General features: G+C 41.2%; 1 protein-coding gene across 7 annotated transcripts in view; it reads right to left on the minus strand.

The window, feature by feature from the left end:
* Positions 1-2293: 2293 nt before the first annotated feature.
* The window catches only part of DUSP22 (dual specificity phosphatase 22), a 44003-nt gene continuing 27199 nt past the window's right edge, over positions 2294-19097 (minus strand). For all 7 annotated transcript variants that reach the window (XM_041475537.1, XM_041475538.1, XM_041475539.1 and 4 more), the window contains 4 exons: positions 15979-16028; positions 10644-10718; positions 8963-9134; positions 2294-6102 (listed from right to left, as the gene is read on the minus strand). In XM_041475537.1, coding sequence (XP_041331471.1) covers positions 5917-6102; positions 8963-9134; positions 10644-10718; positions 15979-16028 — 483 coding nt within the window. In that variant the 3' untranslated portion in view covers positions 2294-5916. The remainder of the gene's footprint in view (positions 6103-8962; positions 9135-10643; positions 10719-15978; positions 16029-19097) is intronic.

Genomic DNA, 19097 nt, shown 5'->3' on the forward strand with positions numbered 1-19097 from the left:
GTGTATTGGTTCTGATCTCTCTACTCATAGTTCAATAAAGAATGGAGGATACAAACCTGCACATTCATAATTGTCTCATCTGAAATGGAAACTGGACTCAGGTCTGGCTGAAAATCCCACTTTTTGAGGCTGCTTGCAAGTGAGTTTTAGTCCCAGTTCACTGCAGATGTGTTTGGCTCACATGAGCAGAACCAAGTCTCCTACAACAGCTCAGTCTCAGGACTGAGCTATGCAGCTGCTCAATGGCAAAAGGACACATCTTGCTCACACTTCACTAATGCCCACTCCTAATACTTACACTAGAAACTACATGGAAAACTACAGGAAGTCACTTGCAGTGACTACAGGAAGTGACCTGTAGCTACTCACAAGCTACTCAGTTTTGGTAAACCACAGCTTGCATAATTCACTAGAGCTAAGCACACATTCAAATATATAAAGAAGATTTTTTTTTCCTTGGCTGAGGGCAGAATAATAATATTGCACAGAACAGCTAAATGTAGCAGTGAAATAGTTAAGCACAGGAGCTGGGCCACATGGAAAACAAGACCCACATTTAAAGCTCTGCTGGGAATAAAGTATGAAATTAGCTGTTTCTGTCACGTGCCTTGTGTCTCAAGGGAGAAACACTGCACAGTGCAACATCATCTTCCTCATGCTAATATTTTCTACAGACCATCATCATTTTCCCTCTGCCAATGGAATCTTCTTGAGGAGGTGGAAGGACTCTCATAATCTGCTGGCAAAGCCAAAACCCCTTATCAGGTTATAAGCATATCTAAGGACATGCAGGTTTGCCCTCTACTTCCCTCAGCCAACTGCATGGTAGGACAGGACTCCAGGAATTAGAACTCTTCAGAACTCTTTCCAGAACGCACAACAGTTCCACGTAACACTGGAGGGAACAAGATACACAGTCAGGAACAGCAATACAGCACCACAGTTCCAGCACAGTTTTTGCATGTGATTTGGTTAAAAATTACCTTTGAAAATTACTAAGTGGTCAAAAGGAAGACTAGAGCAGTAAAGCATTTTTCATTTAGAAACTGCTGTTTTCCTTTAGGCAGTAGAGAAACCTTCTCTAAAGCTTATGAGGTTTCCCTAGATCAGAAGGGATTACACTTGAAGCATGTTTTCCATCTCATCAGTGTTGTAGCACATATATTTAAGACACTTCTATGGATAACAGATGGGAGAAAGAAGGTAATCACACTACTAATTCAAGTGTCACATAGCAGGCTGTACTGAATTTAAAGTCTCTTCATAGAAAGACATGAAGAGGACTGAAACACATATCAATAAAATCCGAGCCATCCCATTTACACTGAACATGTGTTATGTATTATGAAATGTATTTGAACAAGATGCATCTATCACTTTCAGAGCTATCTACAGACACATCTACTTTATTCTAGTGGGGGGTATTACTGATTAGTTGAATGCCCAAGATTCCTTAGGAATCACCATCTACACATTCCCAATAGTATATAAAATAACAAGTGCTGAGAGAGGAAGGAGAGGGGGAAAAAGAGAAGACCCAGAACTCACTGTGCCCGAGCAGCTAATTCTGCCTTCATGATAAGGGAGTCCCACTGCAAAAACAGTTCAGCCTTCAGCAATGACTGAAGTGGCCATGAGATCTGGCTAAGATCTGACGATTATAATCTCAGGTTGGTGGGCTTTTTGGTTTGGGTTTGGATTTTTTTATTTTCCCCGATTGCCCAAATGTCAGAAATACTCTCTAAGCAGAGGTAGTGTCAAACCAGAAATTCAGTGAGTTATCTGTGGGAATTTGAACGGGGCATTTCCTCTCTTACACTATATGTTTTTTAATGTTTTCCCCTGAGAATCATCTGCCACTTACATCAGCTTCCTCTGACAGACCATTACTGAGAGCCTTGAACACTGGCAGCCTGAAAACTAAGTAAGTTTTACAGCTGGTAAAGCCCTAAATCAGTGTGCTATGGAAAAGAAAGTATTTCAGAATAATAAAAAACATAGGATTCTCCATATACCCCGTTGCAATGATGGGCCAGCAACAATCAGTAAGACAGCAATATGCAAGAGCCTCTTGGGAGACTATCAAGAGGTGCTTGTGCTGAAGATTCTTGAACTTACCTGGAAGGAGTCGGTGAAAAGAGAGGTAGTTTCAAGAAGTCTGTGTGCAGGAGAAAAAAGTAATCAAAACACCAAAATGAGTTAGTCTGGTACTCTTACTGTATCTGCAGGGATACAAACAGCGAGTAGAAGCCTTCTGGACACTACCATTGATTTCAAGAAATACAAAAGCAGATCAGGTGTTAACATTTAATTTTATTTATAAAAAAATTGTAGAACGTATTAAATACAAACATTTGGAAAAAGCAATCAAGGCTTCACTAAGATGCCCAGGAAGAGGAAGACAGAGAATCAAGAAGCTTACCAGATTTAGAATTTTTAAACTAGTGGAATAATTGCTATAATTTTTCACTGACATCTTTATAGGTGGTGGCCATTATAGCAACCAAAGTTATTATCCCTTTTAAAAAACAGATATGATTTGCCATATCTTCCCATTCAACCACAAAATGTAAGGAAGCAACTTTTTCCAGGTTAAAAAACTTAGTAATAAATACTATTAATGCATTTACCCATTACCTACGTTCTAAAACACTAGACATTTGCTTATAATCACACATGGGTATCAAGTTTAGCCCAAAAAAAAATCGATTATACATTTCAAATCTGGATATCCAAGAAGGTGTTATAAACTTTATACATTTTCCAGTGAACATCAAAATGAGGACAGTGTTTTGAAGTACAGAAACAAAATAACTGAATGCATCATCTACACTACAAAGGCCAACTGCTAAGAAGTGAATTGGGTCTAGTCATGTTCCAGATAGCTGGAAAGTCCTACAAATTGCCACTGAAAGGCTGGTTGGAAGACAAATCATGTCACATTCTCAGTCTGCATTAGCTCCTCTCCCTCTCTAAAAGGCCAAAGGTGAGAGCTGTAGCTCTCTCTTCTGCACCCGTGGTAATTAGGGAGCAAACCATCATTCTGCTCTCTACATGGACAAACCAGATTCAAGTTTTCTTAAACTGCTGTTGCTCTTACACTGCTCTCACCTGCAGTATGCAGTACACAAAGACCACTACACAAGATGTTGAAGGCGGAGACTGCAGAAAATACCCCTTCTGCCTTCCAAAAAGAGAGAAGCACTTCCACTCACTGACAATACGGCATTCCCTCCGTCTTCCCAGCTTACCCTGTATCTGCTTTGGAACTGCAGCATAATGCACACTGATGTTGGCTATATGAAACTCAGTTCCAAAAAAAATCCTGTTCAAGGGACCGACTCTTTGGAGATAACCAAACTATTTAGAAAAAAAACAGTGCAGATTAATCTTGGACACGTGAAAATTAACAGATATCTCCCATTCTGCCTTGTATGCATCAGAACAGTAAAAGAACTGCCAACTTACCAGCACCCACAGCATTACTAATGAAAGGACAAGAGTGCCAGGAGTGTTATAGGATACACAACGTTGGCAGCCAGCTACAGGAAGGACTGGCTGGATACCTGCAAGGCCATAGGCAGAATACTTCTGACAAAGCTGCCCTTTGGGGATGGGCTGATGCTGCCCTACATATCCTATCATGAGTAGAGGGTTGAACAAATGGACCCGCATCCTGAACGTGTGTCAGACCCTGTTACCGAGGAAAACATTTTCCAATTATTACACCTACGCTCAGAGCACAGAAAGGACTGCCAACGTGGACACTGCTGGGCTGGAATTGTTAACCAGACTATTATCTGCAGATCTACATCTTCAGGAACAGCTAAATACTTATCTTACCAGGCAATCACAGAGCAACTGCTGGATATACCAAACAGGCAGCAGTTCATTTACCTGCAAGCTTGAAAACAAGGTAAGTTCCAGCACTTTTCCCAAATCCAGCAACATCCCTTACTGCAACAAAGATACGATTATCCTGCTCTCATCATGCTCAGTATACTTCAAGCACTTAGTGCAACCCTGATGCAGGCTTGACCTCAGATGAAATGGACAGGTCAGTTCCACCCCATTCCCTTTTTTCCTTTTAAGCAATTATTGATATGCACAACCCGTATTTCACAAGCCGCAACATATTTTTTAAGATACTTAACAACAGATATTTAATGGCCAGAGTTTACTTGACACAAAAGCCTTGCTCCCATCCAAAGAATTCACTGCCACCCGCAAGCAAGAAATCTCATGTAGAGGAATCTTGTGAAGGAATGGGAGGCCAGAGTACCAAAGAAATTGAAAGAGACACAATTTGGACACTATTTAGTATGCTGATTGCTTCTCACTCAGTGCTCAGCTTTTAGCATGATATACACCACACCTGAACAAATGAAGGGTTTGGTTTTAGTTTTCTATCTTGGCTGTTTGGATAGTATTTTTTATTTTCTAGAATCTTCAAGAAAAGTGGGCCTTCCATCCTCCAAGTCAAAGACAAGAAATCGTGATCTTGGTGTCAGGGCCACTCCATATTATACCATCAGAAATCAATACACTGCCCAGAATCCCTACTGACATGTTTGAAGTTACACTCTTACAAGCCACTTGAGTCAGGCAATGGCTTCATTCCAGAAAAACACAACGTTACCAAGAGCGGAGTATGGCCCCTAGTTTCAACCTAGCTTAAAATATATTGTACAAATGCATTCCCGTAAATCTGATCACAGCAAAATATACAGTGGTGTTTAAATGGCAGGAAAGTTGAATTCCAACAACTCAATCTTTAAACCAGTGATAAATATGGGCAATTTTAAAAGAAAACAATAAACCTCTCAAACACAGACATTTTGAAATATACGTGCACACGCACTCTCGCACACACACGCACCCACTTACTTCACTCAGTGTTAGATTAAGATTACACAAGGCAATTTTCAAGGTTGCATTTACAACCACAATGACAAGAACAGCATTTTTGAGGTAGCTGAAGTCAAAGAGCAAACCACAGCACAAGCAAAGAAACAGGTGCTCGCACTCACACCGAGCCCACTCTTTGGAGACGCGTTATCGTGTGCGCAGGGGTGCGTGCTGAAGAGGCACGTGTTCCGTGGGGAATGAAGTTCAGTGCCTCTGGAGACATGATCAACTATTCTCCAGAAAAGCTTATGTTGGGAGACCAGATGCACAGTCAAGGGAGCACGGCTTAAATCACTGCACATCAGCTGAGCTGTGGTAACAGCCTGGGTGCTCTTGGTCTGTGGCAGCTCTGCCGACAGCTCAGTCTCACGGGCACTGAAGCAAAGACAACTGTGGCGGTTGAAGGTGTTATTACTCAGAGCTGTCTGTCCCACTTCTCTCCTAGATGCCACTGCTGGAGGAAAGCTACTTGGGCCCGTCTCATCTGCTCCAGCTTTCAGCCTGCACTCAAGTTCACACCCACCTCCATGCTACTACCTGCTAATGGACTGTGAACAGGAGCAGCAGAGACACAGACTCGAGTTCCCTTCTTCAGGTGCAGTAACACCTTTGCCACACTAAGAGTGCAGAGATGCCAAACTGCTACAGCTTGAATCACCAGACCTCATCTCTCCAAGCCCTTTGCTAGCCTACAACAAGAGGAGTTGAGCTAACCTCACAGCAAATGCCAGGCAATGTGGGCAGAAGGGGACATAGCTGTGGCTGGCAGACAGACTGCCTCAGCCACAGTAACTGGATCCTGTCTCTGGGCATGAACAGAGCTTGATCCTGCCCGAATTACCAACTTGTGTGAAACACACTCATACACACACACACATAATGTCATCAAGAAGCTTTCTATAAATCAACAGTTTGCATGATTTACTGCTGAAAGTCTTGAAGATGGGATGGAAAACATGGCAAGATGTTTTGCAAAAGTAGAAAGGAAAAAAAATCGACCTCTTGCAACTAGGTCTCTGTTGTGTAGTTGCTGTATGAGAGTGATGGCACAGATGAGAAGTTGTTATTCCACTGCCTTCCTCCAGTAGTCTGATGCAACTCTGCCTGCTCTTTGTATTTGCTCAGAAGATTTTTGGCTTCTTGCAGATCCTGAGAAGAGTTTTCCCCATATTCTTCTTTCAGCCACTGCCTGAACTGGAGAAATTGAAAAGACATACACAAAATAATGAAACAGTAACATGAAATGGAAGGAGAAGTAATTCTTCTTCCTGTTCTACAGAATTTCAATAACCTTTAGGATCATACACAGTTTAAAGAAAAGCACTGCAAATATTGCATGTCCTTCAAGAGCAGCACAGAATGGATAGCACAGGAACACATATTTGAAATCACTGAGACCCCTTACACCTCCTGAAATGACAAATCTGTGGAACAGCCTGGCCGACTGGAGCAACACAAAGTAAGGGACACTTGCTGGGAAAGGACATCCTGGACTTAAAATCTCCCTATTCCTGCTGCACACACAAACAATAAGAGGAATTAGTATGGAAGTCAATATGATTAACCAACTTGCCCAAGTCACAACAGGCTGCAAGAAGGTTGAAGATCAGAAAGTGAACCACTCTTATAGGTTTTTTATCTTGAGCCCACAAACACCAGTAGTAAAAAATGTAGTGTGGATATCCTAATAGGTGTCTTCTAGGAAGAAACAGTCTATGAGTTTTACAAGCTATAGAATAGGACCCCACATGTTACTGATATGAATGACTGAATTTGGTACATGGTAACATATGTACCAGGCCCAGCTGATGGTCAGTCCAGCCCTGTATCCTGCTTTGAGAGTAACCAGATATAAATGATGAGGAAAGTATCAAGCAATGGCAGGACAATAATGCTGGGACTTTTTCCCTGGCCATTTCCTCAGTTTGCAGCAATTTTCAGGTCAGGTGCTTTCAGAGACTGAGGCAGTAACTTTGTGTCTGATAACAGAAATTAATTCTCTTGTCATGAGATCTCATTTTAAACCCACATTTTTTTCACCATGAGATACCCATAATCCAACAAGCTCGGTAAGTGCATACTGTATAAATCCTCCACTCCTTTTCCTTGATTTGGTCCTGCCAACAGATAACTCTGTCTCATAGGAAAGAGTGGAAATTTCACATGTTCACTTTTTCTATCCACTCAGCTCTGACCCTTCTTTGCCTGCTGGAGAATTTGAGTCCAGCTGAGGACAATTCCAGCTGAGGAACTGTCCAATTCCTGACAATTTTGTTGAGCTCACCTGCAGAAGCAGCTAGTAAACACAGACTCCAACTGTTGTGTCCCAGTGGGGATAATATTAATTTTCCAAACCTTAACCTTCATGGCTATGTTCTGTTTGGGGCTCAAGAAATAGCTTGATCCACAAAGGTCATTTACTAGGATATTGGAAGAAAAGACCTCAACATAGATACTTCCTCCCATTCCTTAAAGAGGTCCTCAGGCAAATCTGAAGCCTCAGGCTACCATGTGGAAGTTTGGAACAGGGGCAAACTTTGTCATGACCTTAGTGACTAAGCCTCATCCTTTAAGACCAAAATCTAGAGGGCAACATTCCAGAGAGGCCACAGGATACCACCACCCTTTAGTGGAACAGCAAAACACCAAATGCTGCTGAAATCTGAAAAAAGTTCACGCCCTTGGCAGATGGCATCATTCCACCGAAATCAGGTGTGTAAACAGACACCTGCTGAGGATGTGGTTGCTCTTAAGAGACAGTAAGAAACTACAGCCCAGCCAGTGAATACAGGTGGATACTTCTTTTTGCAACCTACTGCCTCCCCCTCAGTGAATAAAGAGAGAATGCGCAGTCCATGGTGGATGAAAAAAGAGAGACGTTACTGTCTTTATCAGGCTATTTGCATACAGCCTTAATTGTCACTGCTGTTAGACCAAACCAATTAGAGTAGAAATGACTGTAAGGGAGGAAGGAGACAAGTCTGGAAAGTCCCTCTCTGACTTTTGTCTCTTAAAAATCAGTTATTCTACCATTTACACCAGTTCCAAATGATCCAGGAAACATTCAGTTAAATATTAAAAAAAAACGCAAATATTTACAGTTGCTAACTGCATCATGCAAAACAAATGGTAATTTCTAAACTCTGAGCTTTCTGCAGCAGAATGACAGGGATGGAATAAAAAAAAACAACATCCTTTGTCTCGTGTATTTTGCTTTCCGACTTTGGTTCGCCTCTGTTGTTGTTATTTTTATAAGCTCAACAAGCACAAAAGCCCGCACAACAACAACAACATGCTGAGCAATGGAAAATAGAAAGGACAGCCACAGTAGGTTGGTAACGTAAGTGGAAGTCACCAATCTCCCACAGGGAGCAGGTCTTTTGCGTAGGATGGGGCTTTTTTGGAGTAAGAAACTAATTTTTGTTTTATGAAACCCCTTTAGCAATCCTACCCTTTCATTGATTCTCCTAGTTCTACAAAACCTTCAAAAGGCTAATAAGACAAAAAAGGTTCAGATCTGAGGCTGCCCTAAACATCAGAATATTTATGAAGTCTTAGCCACAGAAGGTGGGAGGGGGTCACAACACACAAATCATGAGGACTTAGTTTAACTCCTGGACATGAAAGATTTGTGATGATGATTTCTTTCCTGATTACTATTCCAAATGAATGTGTTGGGAGGAAACTCACTACTTGTAAACAACTGGTAGTTATAGGTTGGCCTTTTACCTATGTTCTGAGAACTCAGCCTTTACCTTTTACCTCTCTAAAGATGTTAATCTTAATCTTAAACTGTGTTTTAGCTCACATGAAGCAACCACCGGATTGACTGCACAGCTGGGCAGGAGGTGCCTAATCCCTACTCTGATCCAGCATTTCCTGACACCTTCAGATCTATCTGTATCTCCTTTGTGGAACTGGCTGGGCTAAGAAGCCTTTCCCTCAAAGCAAAAACAGGGAGTCCGATAAACCACACAGACCACAAAATAGTGAGAAGTAGCCCATGATCTGACTTGGAGTTGTGTTTCACAGCTCCTTTTTGTACTTCATTTACCTGATCAACATCATGCTTTTCGAATTCCTGTAGCTGTCTCTGGAAGCCCATGTTGGGATTGGCACAGGACCTCGCCGCACGGACAACAGACAGCGCATCTTCCCAGCCAAAGTCTGTGATGGTCATGATGTAGGCAACCACCAGGGTGACACTCCTGGAGACACCTGCAAGGCTGCATGGAAAAGGGGGTGCCATACACTGAAGCAGTGCTGTACTTCACCTGTCACAGCTAAAAGCATCACTTCTCAACATCACAGACTGCTGTGTTGCTTGACATGAGGAAGAAATATTATAATATTTGAGTTAAGTTGTTTTGGTGCTACTTTTTCAAATGCAGCAGAAAAAAATCTACATGATCAAGAAAGTGGGTTTTGAGTGGTAACTCATGTGAGGCTGAAAAGGAAGAAATAAGTATGAAGTAGTCACAAAAGCAGGGGATAATGCACACATTCTAAGTTAGATTTGGGTTTTAAAAAGGCAGAAGTAAGTCACCCACTTTCTTTCTTCTGTTTATAAAGATCAGAGCAGTGAAATAAGACTGTTTCCTCTCCACCATGAATAAAGGCTGCAATTTCATGGGGCCAAAATGAACTTTAACTGAACCAGTAAGAGGTATGTATGTCTGGTTGCTTGAGTTCCTCTTTCTGCTATCCACTGTATTGTGCAGCTTAAACTCTCAGGACTCCAGTTTCCCAGATGAAAAGCTGGGATAGAGTAAGAATCATTCATGATGCCTGGTTGGACAACATTGGACAAATTCAGAATTATTTCTATTCAAAGTATTAAAAATGTGTTAGAGTTATATTTACCACAGTAAAAATAAAGAGTTACCAGACTCTTTCACCATTTTATGTTTCTGAATACTTCACAAATTTAAATATATGTTTTTTAAACTCTATCAGTATTCAGACTACTTATTCCTGTTTTCCATACACCAAGACTGACCAAATGGCTCATGCACAGCCCTGTCATGAGTCAATAGCAAAGTGAGGATTTATACCCAGGGCCTGTGTACGAGTCCAGTGTTCAAATCATGAGATGACTCTGATTCCAGATATAGACTCAGATATGGCCTTTGGACATACAGCACAAAGACCACAGCCAATAGCTGAGAGCAAGAAAAAGCCCAGGGTGGGATTTCCTTTTCTATTCTTTACAGTCCCAGGAACATCTCTCCAATCAGGGTCTTGCTATTAACAAATTCAACATTTGAATGCTTCAGCAGTTTAAAGAAAAGAAAGAGGGGAAAAAATCAATTTGTGTTCAGATGGGCTTTTTTAACAACTCTGAAGTCACCAAAACAGCTGTTAGAGAAACTAATCAAATTATTAGGATTATGGAAATCACATTTAGAAATCCAGTGATTAAAATGATGAGAAATAAATAGTATGTCTTCAGCCAACAAATTCCTAGTCAAAATGTTTGATAAGAGAAGGTCAAGAAGAATTTCATGGGCTCCTTTCATCTCCAAGCAACTGCCCACCCCAGGGACTTGAAAGTTCTAGCATAAGGCTTTAATAGCATTTGCAAATCTTCTGGGGCTCTTTGAGTAAAGTGGGCAATTTAGTCCAAGCGGATTTTGCCACAGAGGAGAGATGACCACTAATTTATTAAAATTATGAACATCCAAATCAAGGTAGAGAAACCCTTTAAAAGTTTTTTTAGCGAGCAGTATACATACCAGTGAACTAAGCAGCCTTCACCTGTGAGCCGGCACTCATGGATAAATTTGATGCTCTCTCTGAAATGCCTTGCTCTGAAAACAAAAGCAGAAGGAGGATAAAGAAAGTGCTGCATTTAGTAAAATCACTACTTAGAAAGAAAGAAATATATCCGAAAGCTCACCTCACGCTGTTTCTAGAATTTAGAACTGAATACAGGTCTTACAAAGTAAAAGTTATTGTCTGCCAATGAAACAGAGAACTCAATGGTGTAATTTATTTGCCACTCTATCCAAGTAAGAAACTGGTATTTTAGGCACTACAGTGTGATAAACTTTATTGTGATGACTGTCAAGTCCATATTTCAGTTTGTGTTTGATTCTTCCTAAAAGCAGTGACTTGACCTCACATGTCCTTGTGTGCTCAGATGTCAGGTGGAACTCAGCACAACTACACGAGCAGTTCTCCAGACATGTCTCTCACAAAGAGACACTACCTGCTACCCAAACTTATGCTGAACTCTAACTCTACCTCCTCCTTCAAGCCATGTCTTTCTGCTTGGCTATATGAAATCACTTCCTTTTGTCTCTGCTATGAAAAAATTCTCAATTCAAGCCCTATTTTCTTTATTTCCTTCCAGTCTTCTCCTTTCAGACAGCAGTACCCTTTCTGCCCATATTCAGGGTGTCAGCCTACAGCCTACCTGTTTTAAAGCAGCAGAGGAGAAAACCTAGAGAAGATTCTGTCTGCAAAGTTTAGGGTTTATAATCTCATTATCCTTTACACATGCCCCTTTCATTTTAAGTGGGGCACAGTGAAGGATAGCAAGCAGGCAGCTGTCATCATCTGAGTGAATGTGCAGCATCCCAGTTCTAAGTTGCACACCCTGCCTTTCCGACTGTGAAGCCTTTGGCACTGCCTGCAGTTTACCACAGCTGCAAGCAGCACCTCTTAGCTCAGCAGAGCCGGAGCTCACGGTGGCCTTTGAGTGCTCTTGCAATTCAAGCTCACAAGCAGAAGCAGTGTGGGCAACACAGGCAGAGGAAAGAGGTTCTTAGGGGGCAGTCATTGCCAGGCCTGCTGGCAAGGACAAACCTGAAAGCACATTGCGCTCAACACCCATGAAACACAACGTCCTGTATTCAAGATGTTTCCCCTTTCTGGGTGAATATTATACCACAAGGGTAAAAGAAAAAAAACCTCAGCTCAGCACCAGCAGCCACACAAAAATCAGGAATACCCACATAAAAGGAAGCTTCCCTTCCTGCCTAACAGTGCAGCTGCTGATTCTGTAAACACTCCTGACCTGAAGGACAACACTGATGCAACAGAGTGTCACTGCCTGCAGAACTTGCAAACACAATGATATCTAACTGGAATAAACAAAAAGAAGATCCCAAGCACAGGACTCCCTCTCCAATGGAGTTCCTGCATCACTGGATACAACATGGAAAACACAGCTAGAGAAGACCCAAGCAGCTTATTTGGAAAATCTCAAGGCACAATGCACTCCCAAGCCTTAGGACAGCAGGTCAACTCAGGCTTTTATATTTCTCAAGGAACTGATGAAGCATGTGGGGTAAGTGAAGACAAAGCCTTACAAATGCATGTGTACTCGGACTACCACGCCAAACCAATGTCACTGGCTGAGTTCTAACAAATCATGGTGCTCAGGTCTGCCAGGGGAGCACAAGAGGTTTCACATGAACAAACTTAGAGGACAAATGAGATCTCTGGCTATGTGTGCAAGAGGCTTTGCTATTGCACAATGAAGAGCTTAGCTGAGATTGAAAGCATTCACTTAGATGCAGCTTGGTTAGGTCTGTATTATCTGACCTGATCTTCTCATCTTTTCTCTTTCTCTCTAGAAAATCTGGCCAGGAGGGCAGCTTCATGCACCAGTGAATTTGTTTCAATGGTCTCGCACAAGTTTCGGTAGACACTTCAACACTCTGGTTTGAAAAATATCTGTGACTGAGCAAAACACCTTTGCAAGGTACTAAACATCGTGAACTCCATTCACTCAGTTTCCTTCATCCTTCCTCACTGCTGATGCTCAGATTGCTGATGTGCTTTCAAGTGTGTTTACAGGCATCCATGAACATGAGAAGAGAAATAGTCATATCTAGAATTAGTGCTGCTCTACAGCATCCTGGCCCCTCCTCAGCTTGAGCCAGAGAAAAGGAGGCATGTACTCCTCCACAGCCCTAGGGCATCAGGGTCCCTTCTGGAGCAGCAGACACAGTGGCCTGAACTCATTTTCAACATTATGGCAACACCGTATTTATATGAAAACTAAGACTGAGGACCAGTTAGCTGTGTGGCAAGTGCCAGACACAAAGAAGAATGGTAAGTCTTACACTAACCACAAAACAGTTGACTATCATCTCTAACAGGAAAGCACTTGACAAATGTGTTGATTTGCAGCCCATTTGTTGGACTTCAGGACAATTTATTACATGATATCTGGCTCTTGCATCTCCCAGCTGAAAGCTGGGTCCTGAAGTGCATCATCTTTACAGTGGGAAAACACCACAGGAAGAACCACCAGTACAACGCCCCTACCAGGATGTTGTAGAAGTTATCTAAACTCATGCATTAGCACGCTGCATAATTCAAAACTAGACCAAGAGCAGAGTTATGATACCAGAGCTGTATTTTCATTTGTTGCTAGTTAGACTTCTACAAAGATTTACAAAGGTTAAAAAGACAGCATCCAAATCAGATAGGACGAAGCATCTTGATGTTTCTTTCCTTTGGTGATGTAAAAAAAGTCTACCAAAATTTTCTGCTGTTAATAGGTCATCTGGCGTCTGCATTATCACCACTACCCACCTGACTGTTGGAGGTTAATTCCTTAGAAACAGGCAGTCAAAGATAATTAACTGGAACAGGGTAGGAAGGGAAGATTTTATTTCTATAGAAATAACTTTTTAGTGATGACTTCTACAGAGGATGACATTACTGGCCCAAGGTAAAATTCTCACAGACCAGGGAAAACATTGATTTAACATCTAGGAAGTACCTTGAGTCTGAAAAGCAATTGCTTTCTCCCTATGCTTGCTAGGAGAAAAACAGGGGAGTAAAATAAAGCTTTTGAGACACTTTAGTGAACACACACATGCTAACAGTGGAATCCCTGCTGTATTTCCCTGGCAAGTCATCCCTCTGAGGAAAAGAACTCCACTAAACAAGCTTTCTAGGAGTAAATGTGCATTATACACACAAGAAACCAGAGGTTTCCTTCAGAAAAACTGAGCTGATGTGCATTAAGAGCTCACAGTCTGAAAATTCAGTGGGTAAAAGGCTTCCACGTTGGTCCTTGCTGTTGGGAAACAGACAAGAGAGAAGAGTGCACCCCATCAGTTGTGCCTGTCAACCCTTGCTAAGAGAACACAAGGACCTGCAGTACAGGATGCTGCTTGGTTGGTTGTTTTTTTCTCCCTAGAAAGAAACCAAGAGAATCCCTCTTTTAGAAGAAGAGGGTAGACATGCAAAGATGTTGCAGAAGGATCAATTCCCTTTCCTGTTCCCTAGCTATCCCTCCCTCCACAGTGGGCACAGGCAGTATGGTTAACCACTCCCAGATAAGACAGCATCCAGTCCTCACAGGCTGAACAAAAATAACTTCCTCTTTCTTTCAGAAGACTGCATGTGCAAAGCAAGCAATGGTGCTATTTGTGAGCATCATGATTTGATTTTACTTGAAGGCCTGGACTGTATAAAGTGTAAGAAGAAAAATCAGTTACTCATCAAGTTTTATTTTAAGTGATCGAATGTATCAGTATTAGAAGTAATGACGTTTGCTTGCAACCACCTGATACCAAAGCAAGTATTTTAGATGCCTGCAGTGTAACAGAAACAATACTCATGCAAATATTCCATCTTCTTACTGAAGCCTTAAGAGCCTTGGTACTGTGCCAGACAGCTCGAGCACAGGAGCTGGTTTTTCAATATAACTCCTTGATATTTACCAGCGAGGGAATTGTACATTGATTGATGTTCATCATAAATGCCATCCTTTCTCTTTCCAGTCCCGATTTATCTCTATTAACAAAGGAAGCAGGTTTAAAAAATATTTTCAAAAATGCTACACACCTCAAAACGCCAATGAACAATTAATGACATGTGAGTATTTTCCTCTGATCTCATATTAGCTTTCCTTCCCAAAAGGATATTTCTTTAAATTTATTTATTTTTATTCTAAATATTACGGCCATGGAAGTCGTCCATGACAAAGGCAGTTAGCTCTCTGCCTTCTCATTACAGACCTGAAATTTAGGGGATTAGGGTGTTTTTCATTGCGGGTGGGGTGTGGTGCCTTTTTTTTTTTTTTTCCCTTCCCCTAAAATCATGACAGAAATGCAGAATGAAAAGGCAAATCAACACACATCAAGTGCCACACTGGAATCTTTCTAGAGTATGAGAAACACATGCTCTAAAAATATCCCCCAAAAGCATGAGCCAAAAAATTGCTGTGATACAAGAGAAAAGCAGTGCTGCGCTTCCTTCCATACCTACCAGGCCTCTTTCCACTACTTGTTTCTCTACCAAAACTTGGTAGTAGGATGTGGCTGAAACCCCCCTCACCTCTCCCCAACATAAACAGTGAGCTCTAGAAGAAAGAGCTGGTCACCATCCAAGTCCTTTTGTTTTGATTTCTCTTTGGAATCAAGACTTGCCATGCTCAATTACAAGCAGGGGTAAGTCAATTAGCATTACGTGAACTTCAGCAGAGATAAGAAAGAGCAAGTCTTGGACACCCTAGTTGCAGTACCTATGTCCTCAAGATCAGACAGGGCAGAAAACTCCCTGCCACGCCAGCTTATACTAAGAGCAGCAGGAACTTCTGAGGCAGGTTCAAGAAGTCCCCAGCAGATTGTCACAGAGTTAGTTTGCACACAGGGACTTTGTTTTGAAGGCCCACTGTGAGGTATTTATTTCAACCCTTGAGGCACCAGGCTTCAAACCTCTTTCAAATATTGTGTTGTGTTAATAGCTGCAGTTGGCACTAAAAAACAAACAAAAAAAAACCCAAAAAAAAAGCAAAAGAGGAGCCAAACACAAAGATTTATAAAAACAGTGGCTAGAATAAACTGTGACTGAATTAGGCTCAGACTCACTAAGGAATTCCTGAAGTTTAAGGACACAAATCAAGAGTGTTTACTACTGAGCCTCCTAAAAACACACAAAAAAAGCAGGGTGAAATGAAGTGTTACTGGGTTTTCTTAACAGATTAAACCCCACATTTGTGTAATACTCATTAGAGATCAGAATCAGAGCTTTCAGCAAATTTTAAAATAGGCATCATGGGATTTCTAGGGTTTTGTGATTTACTTTTAAAAAAATACTTACAAGTTCTGCGAGGGTGAGTCAGCAGCAGGAATGCACAGATACTTCATTCCCTGTATAAAGAAGCAAAAAGGTGTGAGAAGAAAAGATTCAAGTAAAACACATTCATCCATCACAGCACAAGTGCCGCTCTAGACTGGTGGAATATTAATGATTTTGAGGAAGCAACACCATCATTCAGACAGAGATCATCTCTATACAGTCAGATTTTAAAACACTTGCTTTCACGTTGCTAAGGCACCAGCATATAGCTTAGTCATGCTTCTCCCAAGGCTCAATAGTGATCTTTTACAAAAAGGAGCATCTTTACTAAAAAGATCAAAACTTCTTTCTGAAAACACAATTGTTCTTACATTTCTAGGAAAATGAAGTTGCATCTTCTCCTGCCCTTCCTTTTCTCTGAACAGATGTTACAGCCTGAAATTGTGATATGCAGTTTCTTTTAAACTCACATAATCATTTTTCTTGATTTCAAAAAAATATGTTTGTGGTATAGATTTTGTTTTCTTATTTTTTGAAACCTTCAAAAAAGACAACCATAAAACTCATACTTTTCTTCCACAAAATTAGCCTCTCCTTCTTAGTCAGCTATCATAGTAAGTTACCAGATCAAGTAGGGAAGTTAGATAACCATTTCTGATGCATGAAAAATGTTACTGGATATATTTAAAACAACATATCTACAACCCTACACTACTGCTTTGCATTGTCAACACTCATTTCAACTGTCATTTTGTTTTTAAAGGATTTTTTGCTCCTATGACTGTTAAGAAATAGAACACTTCTGAAAGCACATTTAGGTGACTTCTCAAATAGGACTTCCAAGAATACAATCTGCAGCTCAGACACACAAAAACTACATTATTCACTGGAACTCTGCTGAATTACCTCAGTTGCCAAGTTACAAATTCTTCAGATGCACTTGTAAGGATAAGAATTCAAGCAAAAGGGTCATTATAAAACGCACCTAAATCCATCATTTTGTGACAATGCATACTCCTCTAATAATCCCAATAATCATGTTTATGTTGAACATAAACAGGTTCAACACCACACATGGAAATTCACACATTTATGTGCAAGAGATCCTTTGCCAACAAGGTGGAACAAAATCTGCACCCACCGGGCATTTTATTTGCCAGCTGGGGAAAGAAGAGGAATTTTCACTGCTCAAGTGTGTGGCTACCTGAGGTAGCATTATCTACAACCCCTTTGCTTTGCTGGCTGAGAAACCCCTCCATATTTCCCCTAGATATACTTTGTGTCTTCACTTGCCATTGCACAAAGAGCAAGCCCTTTTACACGAGATCCTGACCCCAGCACCATGACACACCTCTGCAAGGTGCACAAGCTTCACCACTGTATCAGAGAGATTGTGGGAAACAATCAGAAACAGTCAGAAACATTGTCGGAAACCAAGCGGGCCCCACAGCCAAAAACTGATCCAAAGCAACTTGTATAGACAGACTCATTAGAAAGATAGTGTAGCAGCAGTACTTATACTGATATTAGGCTGTTGAGCCAAGGATAATTAATTGTATTGACAGATGAATTACAGTAATAGGAATTTGTATGACACATCTGAGAGGTTTATCTTGGACACTAGTATCACTTCAAGTGAGTCACTCCAGTAGAATGAGGGCCTGAGATCTGAAAGTAAATTTACATGCTATTCTTTCCCCATCAAAAACCCCAACTCCATACCATTGAAAAATTGAAAATTGAGGGCAGGAGATGGGTTAGCTCTGGAGTGCAGCGCATGCCAGAAGGTTCTCTCCTCCTGCACGCACTGACGCAAGTTGTTCCACAGATTTCAGAAGCTATGGCACATGCTGAGTGCTTTTCACAGGCTGAGTGCAGAGGGGCTTTCAGACCGTGTTCACTCTAAAAGCAGAAGTAGCACCCAGCACAAATTTAAGACCTGCAATGTTCCTTTTTTTGTCATGGCTGGTTAGTTCCAACTACTGCAAGCAAGCATGAAACCAGCCTATGAGAGACCACAGGTGGTCCCGAATGGCTCATCCAAAGCCTGATCCTGGACATCTTCAGCACTTACAACTTCAGGGAAGCCCATAGCACACTTTTCATTACTGGGCTTGCAAATGCTCAGCACCAGCCTGTTAGCTTTATTGATACATCTTCTCAGAAAGGAGATGGTTTAAGTTACTGGAATTTGGTATTTTGACTGATGTATATCACCTGTGTTTCTGGAAGGCTGTGGTGATGGACTCCTCCCTGTGAGGAAATAATCACACACTCAACTCAGAAATAGTTAGAGGTGGGATTTCAAAAGTACTGTGCAGTGACCTAACCCATCTCCCACAAAAATCAACAGTGAAACTCTTAGCAACTTCGAGCCAAACACAGTTTGGCCAGAGTTGGTAACTCCTGAGGATCCCACCCTACCATCTAGTTTTGCTTCTCTTGGTTGAAATAATAACTATAATAATAGGATCAAATACCATTCATCATAATCAGATACTTGAAATACAACATCACCACAAGATTGTATGAAGCAGGTATTCATACATGAGACTCAGGATTTTTTGTGTAGCTATTCTACGCTGATTGCTGGAATTAGATTTTCCTCACACATCCTGTATAGACTTTCTTTTTTTAAACATATCAGCAATAGGAATACATTTAATTGCTGAACCCTGCTGTTTGTGACTCTTTTTGGAAAACAAACTACCCAGGATCATAATATTTGTATATCTGTGCCCCAAGACACTACTGTCTTTCCTGTGCACATACCCTGCAGGTACCGTCAAAGAACTGTCCCAAAGGGATCTTTCAAGCAGAACAGTTTATGCCAAGCAAACAAACAGCTACCTACAACATTTAATATAGGGTACTAGCATGCAAGAAAGACAGAAACACCACTATTTTCTTACCTAGCAGTTTGTTTGCCATTCTCAAACTGCAAAGCATAAAATGTTAGATGGCAACAATCACTGGAACAGTGACTACAACAGAGTAAGCTAAATCAAAGACTGTTGAAACCAGCTTCATGTGAAAATTTCAACAGGCTCCAAATTAGTCTCTAGTCAGCAGTTTCATTAAATAAACCTGAATCCAGTTGCAGATGCAATATCCCAATTGAACCAAACTGGCCTATTAAT

Source organism: Pyrgilauda ruficollis, unplaced genomic scaffold (assembly GCF_017590135.1).
Source record: "Pyrgilauda ruficollis isolate IOZ18807 unplaced genomic scaffold, ASM1759013v1 scaffold35, whole genome shotgun sequence".
Lineage (NCBI taxonomy): Eukaryota > Metazoa > Chordata > Aves > Passeriformes > Passeridae > Pyrgilauda > Pyrgilauda ruficollis.